This window comes from Pimephales promelas, chromosome 12 (assembly GCF_988280905.1).
Source record: "Pimephales promelas chromosome 12, fPimPro1.hap1.1, whole genome shotgun sequence".
NCBI lineage: Eukaryota > Metazoa > Chordata > Actinopteri > Cypriniformes > Leuciscidae > Pimephales > Pimephales promelas.
The window spans coordinates 32,142,819-32,152,314 of NC_142780.1; the positions used below are offsets into that span (position 1 = coordinate 32,142,819).

The window sequence follows — 9,496 nt, forward strand, 5'->3', positions numbered from 1 at the left end:
GTGTTTTACATTAATGACACTTTAAAATAGCCTATGTAGCTAAATTTTAATGCGAATTGAATCAAAAGTCATTTATACATTCTGGTTTGACCACCGGGGGTATGGCCTCTAAATAATTTAACATTTTGTTCTACAACAACTAAATTATCACATTTATTTCCTATTCTAACACATCCATAAATGAATCGGAAATTAAAGGGCATTCTCTGTTCAGTCACTGAATGGTGCAGCCCTGCTTCCTCATTGCCTCCTACGTGGCATTTTCAGGCCCAATCATCCTCTGAAAAGCATAAGTGAAGTCACACCGTGGAATGTGGAAGAACTCATCTTACACACACCTGTAACGCTTTCTTTTCAGCCATTTTTCATCTGTATAGACCGGCTACATCGTGTTTTATTATGCCCTATGTGTTTATTTAAAGCTGCGTTATTGTATTTGAATTTATTATACGTTGTGTTTTCCTGACAACTGTAAAAGACACACCTGTGACGTTACACACCTGTGCGGAAGCCCAGTCAAGCATTTCATTGGATGACAGAGGCACAATCTTGTGACAGACAGTGTTTCTGGCCAATCAGATCACTGGAAAGGCGGGGCTACATCTCAGCACGATGACGTAAGTGTGTGCCTTAAGATGAGACAGCAGGGCGAAACTTGGTTGACGTAGCACAGCAACATCGTATCAAAGTGTAATTTAGACTTATCAGGGATTTGTTTTGTTTGACGATTACATTATATAAAACTGTCGACAAAAGGAGATATATTAAATTATTTTTGGTTCTGACTGTCTTAAACGTACGAAGTGCGCGCGTAATGAAGTGCTCGTGATCAGCTGATGCGTCTCGTAAACAAAGTTTTTTTGGCCTTGTAATAACTAAAAGAGAACATTGTGGTTATCAAGAAGAGCATAAAGTGTTAATATTTGAAAACACGGAGTTCGTATAAGCCGGTAAGAAGATTAAAGTCATGACGGGTAGAGAGGACGAGTATGACTATCTCTTTAAAGGTGAGTAGGCTACCACGTTACTACACTTCCAGAGAAGCTAACTTTCATATGAGCTCCTGCACATCATGTCTTCATATGCTGCATGTCTCTACTTTGTTATAGGAAGTCTGCTTTTTCTGTTCTAAAACACAGTGTAGCATATTCAACCTGTGGTTTACAACATGGCAACTGTTTCAAGTTGGTCCAGCTAGGTCAATGGCTGGTAGACCACCTTGGACTAGCAAAAACCACCTGGTCATACCAGCTTAAGGTGGACAAGCTGGTTTTTGGGACATGGTGACAGGTCACCCAGCTAATGTTCATCTTACAGCAGGGAGAAGCAAGTTACTGTTCCACTACCATGCTAATATATTTTTTTTAATGGCAAATACTTCAAACGGCATAAATTACACATTTTAATAATTTCAAAGTGTCGTTTTTCTACCTGATTATAAAATATACCACATGACTAGCTTCTCTTAATGTGTTATAATTTAATATAGATCAGACATTGCTTTTCTGTTTTTATGGAAACGGATAATTTTAACATTAATGCTGAAAAAACATTTTGTCTTTTGTGTGTAAGACTGATTTTGAGGTATCATTCAATAGTGTGAGCACAGTTAAACTGGTAAGACCTGTATAAATCAGGTCTTTCTCAGGATGGGTTTGCATTCAGGAGGTTTTTAAAAGTCTCTTACCCATTTGATTCCTAATACAGGGGGAAACTATCTGGAAGATATGATCATCCATTTGTCTTGTTTAAGAATTTCTCCATATAGTGATTTACTAATCCGAATACTAATGATATTGACCTCTTTAACTTCTGTGTGGAGATTATGTCCTTGGATTCAACACCTCCATTAGTTATAGTTCTTCCCTCGACCTCCATGTGTGTTTAAGATGTCCGTGCACCTTTGGCTGTTTGATCATGAATCAATCAGCGCTGTTCAATCACCGCTCTGCTCTTTAAACATGCCCTTCCACTAGTTTTAAAACAACCAAAGTCTTTGTCAAAGTGCATTCCTGTGTGTTTAACTCAGGCCATTATCATTAGAACCAAACATAGCTGAGATGTGTGTTGTTGGATTTTATTCTTTCATGTTTAATAAGTTGACAGCATTAGCCAAGATTGGTTTAGATTTAGGTGAAAATAAAATTGTCATTATTTAATCACCTTCATGTCATATTCTGGTCTTGTGAATGTGATGTGATGTGATGTTATACACTAACTTTGTGTGACGAACAGACTGAAATGCAAGTTGTTATTCACTGATAGGCCGTGCATACGCTGAAGCTTTAAAATCTTATTTACTTCCAACTTCCAACTAAATTCTAAAATTTCTAAATCCTTGAACGCAAATACGATTGGTTTTCACATGTCAAAACCGAACGTCACATGATAGTTTGAATATACAGATTCGAGAATAATATTGATTAGAATTAGTTTTTTTTGTTTGTGTGTCAGTTTTTATTTGTCGCCAGTCTTTATATGAAAAATAATATTAACCCCCGGTTTCACAGACAAGGCTTAAGCAAGTTTCAGGCTAAAAAGCATGTTTGAGTTGTTTTAACTGAAAGCAACTTGCACTGACATTTTAAAACATATCAGTGCTATTGTTTTGTCTCAAGATGCACACCAGTAATGTTTTTTTCTAAGGAAAGTTTATAAAAGCTACTTAAATGTCATAATTAAACTGAGGCCTAATCCTGGCTTAATCTAAGCCCTGTCTGTGAAACCAGGCATATGATTCACTTTTTGTGAACTACGAACAAGTTTAGAAGGACAGGGTTGGTAAATATATTTAAAGTTTAGAAATCTCAGGCACAAATTATAAACTAATGTTCAAAAGTTTGGGGTCCGGACAATTTTTAAATATTTTGGAAGAAGTATCTTATGCTCACCAAGGCTGCACAAAAAAACAAAATTGTCAAATATATATTATTACAATATAAAATAACTCTTTTTCTTTTTGAATATATTTAAAATTGTAATTTATTCCTGTGATGTCAGCTGAATATTCAGCATCATTACTCCTGTCTTCAGTGTCCCATAATCCTTCAGAAGTCATTCTGATACACTGATTTGCTGCTCAAGAAACATTTATGTTTATTAATGTTGAAAACAGTCGTGCTGCTTCATATTCGTTTTCCCCAGTATTCAATGATGAATAGAAAGTTCAAAAGAACAGCATTTATTTGAAATTGAAATTGACAGTTTTACGTTGTTATAAAAAATCTATGTAATGCAACCTTGCTAAATAAAGATATTAGTTTCTTTAAAACAAATCTTACTGGCCCCAAACTCCCTGATCAGTAGTGTAGCTGTAAATATAATTTCTCAATAAGATCTATTCCACTTTTGCCTCTATAAGTGGGAGAGGGACAGAGACATGCCTGTGTGGGTGAAGAAGGGAGTTGCTCATTGGTCTTGCCCTTTTCAGTCATTGTTAAAAGCTTTGTTGAAACACACCCTCTGTGTGTGAAACATTTGACTCTAATTGCTATTGTGCGGTGGAGTCATGGCGGTTTTAGTCTGTGCACAAATGGCATCAGCATGAAAGAGCTCTCACAGAGTCATGTGTGTCTCCTGGGTCAATAAAAGCACCATAAAGTTGAGCCAGTTGTCCTTGTCATCCGCAGTGGTTCTGATTGGCGACTCTGGTGTGGGCAAGAGTAACCTGCTCTCTCGCTTCACCCGCAATGAGTTCAACCTGGAGAGCAAGAGCACCATCGGGGTGGAGTTTGCCACACGCAGTATCCATGTGGAGGGCAAGACCGTCAAAGCCCAGATCTGGGACACGGCTGGACAGGAGAGATACAGGGCCATCACCTCCGCGTAAGTGTCTTCATAAAAGCTATCAAGACATCAGCTAATTCATATCCTTTTTTGTATGCTCATTGCACACACACACACATATATATATATATATGAAGAGTTCAAATGCAAAAGCCTTTAAATACCATTTGAAATTTTCTTCTAGAATGATCATTTTTATCAAGCTTGTATGTTTAAGTTCAGTGATTTCACTTAAATGGCAATGATAATTACCTATTAATTGTTATTTAAGTGAAATTACTGAACTTAAATATACAAGTTTGATAAAAATCATCATTAAAGAAGAAAATTTCAAATGGCATTTAGAGGCTTTTGCATCTGAACTCTTCATATATATATATATATATATATATCATTCAAACTTGTAATAACATGACCTTTAAATGCTGCTTTTTGTCTCTATTTGTGTGTACTTCCCAAATATTATATCAAATTTTTAAGGTTCAGCACACAAATTTTTGTCTGGTGTGATTTGTCAGGGGATTAATCAGGTGATTTCTCTTACCTGAGAAATCACACCGGACAAAAATATGTGTGCTGAACCTTAAAAATTTGATATAATATTTGGGAAGTACACACAAATAGAGACAAAAAGCATAATTTAAAGGCCATGTTATTACAAGTTTGAATGACTTTTACCCATTTTTAAGGCTTTTTCATCTATCTATCAAAATACAATGTTATATATACCATTTGGCATCCTTGTCAAATTCTTTCACGCACTATATTAATAATTTGAATTAATTAATTCTGTTCAGGTTGTAGGCTTTTCAGTTAAAGGGGATATGTGTAGGTTTTTACTACTAAAATCTTCAATATAGATCTTCATTTGTACATATATGAGGCATCCATAATGTAATAGTAAGAATGGCACCTTGACTGTCCACCACAGTTGCCTCTATCAGCCTGTAGGCTCAATTGTGTGTGGAGGAGTTCACAAAATTCACAAAATGTGATATAATAAAACAAATACCACCTTGCAAAATCAAACAGCATAGCAGAATACATCTGAAAGCGACTGACGCCAGAAGCCTTGCACATTCAAGTAAAAAAAAATTACAGGCTCTTATATTTTTACCGTATAGTAAATAATAGGATGCCATAGACTCCCAATAAGATGAAGACTCTAATAACGGTAATAATCACATGAACATTCTTTTTGGTAACCACACTTTTAATGAGCACTTTAGGTTGTGGAATAAATTGTGTATATTTTAAAGCTTTAATAAATGCATCTCTTAAATGTGTGTATTCAAAGGTATTACAGAGGTGCCGTAGGAGCCCTGCTGGTGTATGACATCGCCAAGCATCTGACCTATGAAAATGCCGAGCGCTGGCTGAAAGAGCTGCAGGATCATGCTGACAGCAATATTGTCATCATGTTAGTAGGGAACAAAAGCGACTTGCGCCATCTGAGGGCTGTTCCTATGGATGAAGCAAAGGCGTTTGCTGGTTAGTGATAGTTTGAACTGTAATTCTCATGCTACTCATTATTAAGTGTTTCAGTTGAGTCATTTTCTGGTTAACCAAATGTATAAGTGATTGCGTTACACCTAAATACAGAGTAAAACTACACCCAAGATACGTAGTGATGAATGGTAGCCTTTAGTTAAACATTTCAATATAAAAAGATTTATTATGTCACGTAGGGACAGAGACTTGTACACTACTGTTCAATAGGTTGGGGTCAGAAAGAGTTTTTGACATTAAAGACAATAGTGTGACACTAAATACACAAGATTATTTTCCAATAAATTCTAGCTGTTCTTTTAAAATTTCTAGCCTGTAAAACATGGTGCCCGCACAACTGTTTTCAACTTTGATGATAAGAGATGTTTCTTGAGCAAAACAGTGTATTAGAATGATCTCTGAAGGATCATGTGACACTGAAGCACAGGTGTTTTTATATTTACTTAATATATTTTCAAATACTAATTGAATTGAACCCATGACATTGGTGTTGCTTGTGCCATGCTCTTAACCTATTAACCTTTTTCTCAGTTATCAAGTACTGAATGTTTGATAGCTGTTATATGTTCAGTCTAGATATTTATACCAATTTTTTCTTTTGATAATGTATTTGAGAAGCAAGATATAAATTGAATTGTGTGTGTGTGTTTTACAGAGAAGCATGGACTTTCTTTCCTGGAGACCTCAGCGCTGGACTCTTCAAATGTTGAACTTGCCTTTCAGACCATTCTTACAGGTCAGTCCTGAGCAAATCTACAAGTGTGAATCTCATTAAAGCCGTCATGTTTCGTTAAGAACATTCTCATTACTGTGATGAGAAAAGTAGCACTTAAATAGAAGCATTTTATGCCTTTTAATTTACACTGATTTATAAACAAAAAACAAGTTACAGTATTTTTACCGTATACCAGAATTTTTCAAAGAAACAATATGAATAATGAGCATTAAAAACACTCAAAAGTAAAACATTTAGATGCATTGACATAATGAGAATTTGGACGGCATTTTCAAATGACGTTTATTATTATTATTATTATTTCAATTTTAGGGTTAAATGTGACCTAGATATATTGTCATTACTATGTGAAAATAGATTCATTGTGATTAATTAGATCCAAAATAAAAGTTTGTGTTTACATAATATATTTTGTATATATATACACACACACACACACACACACATGCATGTATATATTTAAGAAAAATGGGTTATTAATATATCAAATATTTATATAGTAGTATATACATGCAAATATTTACCACACACATATATTTTGTAAAGACAAAATTTTATTTTGGATTCGATTAATTTTATTCATTTCCCAGCCCTAATTAAAAATAATAAAGCATAATAAATGCTATTTTAAAAATTTCATTTATGTTTAAAAAAATATTATTTTATCACATTACATTAATGAGAATTTGGCTCTGTGTAGTTAAACATTTAATGTATAATAAAATTAAAAATTGTATATATATATTAAAAAAAAACAGGAAACATTTTTCCTTAAAAAAATGACATTTGGTATACGTATGTATATATATATATATATATATATATATATATATATATATATATATATCTGACATTTGCCAGTTTTTGTAAGATTCAATCAGATGTAAAATGCAATGAATGATTGCCTCTAGATGGCAGCAAACTCCCAGCCACAGAAATACTCAGCTATTCCTGTGAATGACTGAAACCGTGTTTTGAGGTCAAACTTTAAAAGTTTGACCTCACAGAAATACTGATATGCTTTTTGCAGTTTTTCTTTTGTTTATTTTTTGTTTGGCCTGGGAAGTAAATCTATTCAACCTCAGAGTGTTTCACAGTTACATTGTTCATTTCTATCCGTCACAATGAACCGCAGCTGAGTTTGTTCCACTGTCAATAACGTACTTTGCTAGATCACTTTTATCAGGTAACTCTCCGTAACGGCGTTATCTCTGCCCGACTCTCTCTCACACAGAAATCTACCGTATCGTGTCCCAGAGGCAGATGTCAGGGCGTGGTGAAGACAGCTTCTCCCCCAGCTCCAAAGTGGTTCCCATTACTGTACAGCCGACACAGAATTCTGGCAAGCAGGGCGCCTGCTGTCAGAATAACTGAGCTGATACAGCGCCGCCATGGGATCCGGGGGAAATCGACAACTTTTGTTGGGCTGGGTTGACCGCGAGCGTCCGACTGCGTTGTATTCCCTGCGCGTGGTGTGGTTAATATATGTAATGGACTTACTTGGTTATGCCCAGAATCAGTGAGTAATAATCTTCAAAATTGGACGATAAGAGATGTTGAAATTCAATGGATCAAGCATTTTCTCAGAACTAAGAGGCCATGCTTCTTGTTTCAGACTAATTAGAAATGACCAGGTAGCTAGGGCGCTCAGACGTGGCGGCTCTTTTTTTTTTTTCCCGCTCTTTTTGTCACTGACAGTCTGCTTACAAACAATGGGCAGGAAGAATGAGAAAAACGTGCTTAGAGTGTGTAATGCTACCTTTAAATAACTCCTGACTGGTTTCTGATCACAATAGGGATTGACTAGTTGAAATTATATATTTGTTTCCTTAAGTGTGCCACCGCAGGTGTGGTCTGATCACTTTTTCATGCATTGAAATTCACACCTGTTCGGTCAATTCTTACACAGACGCCGCTGTAACGGCTCTTTTGTATTTATTGAATGCAAATATGATCTTGTTTTATCTGTGGTATTTTTGCTTTCTTTTGTCATGCTTCTGTGATTTGTTTTTTTCCTCCATCACTAGATTATTGATTAGAATTTCTCAAGGGTTTCTCCTTTTAGTCATGGCACTCATTTGTACAAGTGCTGGGAGTGTTTTCTGTGGATCAGAGTACTGTTAATAGGTTAAGCTAATAGGCAGATGTACGTGCTGTGGTGTTTGAGTATATAAGAGTGCCGTCTGTTGACAATCAGGGTTGGGAATTGTTATCTGGTTCTCAAAAAACAAAATTGTCTGTTAACAATTTTTGAATGTATGAATTCTGTTGCAATACAATATAGGCATCAGAGCTGCATTAAACCTGTCCTATGCATTGCGATCAAAATGCATCTTAACTCTCGTCAGCTGCGCATTCAAATCAGCACAATAAACTTTCAGGCACATGATTTTTGTTTCCCGCTTTTTTTAAACTCACTTTTTGTGGTATTTATTTTTATGAAGCCCCTAAAATTATATATATACACACACATACATGCATACGTTTTATTTCTGTTCTGATGAAATTAGTAACAGATTTGTTATGAGGGTAAAGAATGTAATATGTTTTCCACACATTGTCAATTTTTTTTGGTTTTCTTTGAAAAAGAACCAGAATCATAAGGAAGAGTTCATCCATAAATTAAAAATGTTCTCCAATTGTGATAACATTTTAGATTTTGTGTGAACCATTCCTTTAAATACCTACGATTCCCATCCCTACACAGAGTACTGGTGCGCCAGATATTTTTTTCTGCTTTATATATTAGATATATATACTTTCTGTGGCTCAGTGCACGCTTGCATGATGTTTTTTTTGCTTTAAGCTGGTTTCTGGGTGTTGTCTTTGACTAATAGTCTGTTTTTCTGCTGGAAAACGAGTGGCAGGTGGGATGCGGTTCTCTAAGAGGAGCTTCCATCATTGGGTACATTGACCATATTATATTGCAAGGCAGGGAAACTGATGGCTTGTGATGTATTTGCAGAGGTTTTCTTACTGGAAGCGAATTCCTCTCTGGCCACCCTTGTTATCTGCTACATGTAACTCGAAGAGCAGCAGGTCTCTTGAGATCTCACTCACTGTCCCAGCTTTTCTGTCTTCTACGCTTTTGGTGTGGTTTTATCTTTTGCATACGTTTGCACTGCCGTTTATATTCTCCTCGCCTCAGGGTGGGCCTGTCGGGGTCGTGCTTTTGGCTTTTTTTTATAGTAGTGATGTAATCCGTTCAAATTCACGACACAAGGTGCTTCCCTAAATGCCTTGCCTGAAAGATTAATGTTAATGCCATCAATCTGTTATGCTGAATATCAGCCGTTTAGCGGGAGACGTTGATAATTACTGCTTTGGGAAGATTTTGTCATCTTGCCTGTTCTTTTCCCAGTGGGACTCCTGAACAAAGGCTCTGAATATGGCAAATACATTTATGCATTTTCAATGAACATGGATGTTTATCGGCTGTTTGTTTTTTTTAACTTGGGTTTACGT

General features: G+C 35.8%; 1 protein-coding gene across 1 annotated transcript; it reads left to right on the top strand.

Moving 5' to 3' along the window:
- The first annotated feature begins 631 nt into the window (after positions 1-631).
- rab11al (RAB11a, member RAS oncogene family, like) lies at positions 632-7,550 on the top strand. Its single transcript, XM_039675091.2, has 5 exons — positions 632-1,007; positions 3,630-3,825; positions 5,084-5,277; positions 5,951-6,031; positions 7,266-7,550. The coding sequence occupies exons 1-5, from the start codon at positions 968-970 to the stop codon at positions 7,403-7,405; spliced, it is 651 nt and encodes a 216-aa protein (XP_039531025.1). The 5' UTR covers positions 632-967; the 3' UTR covers positions 7,406-7,550.
- The last annotated feature ends 1,946 nt before the right edge of the window (positions 7,551-9,496 follow it).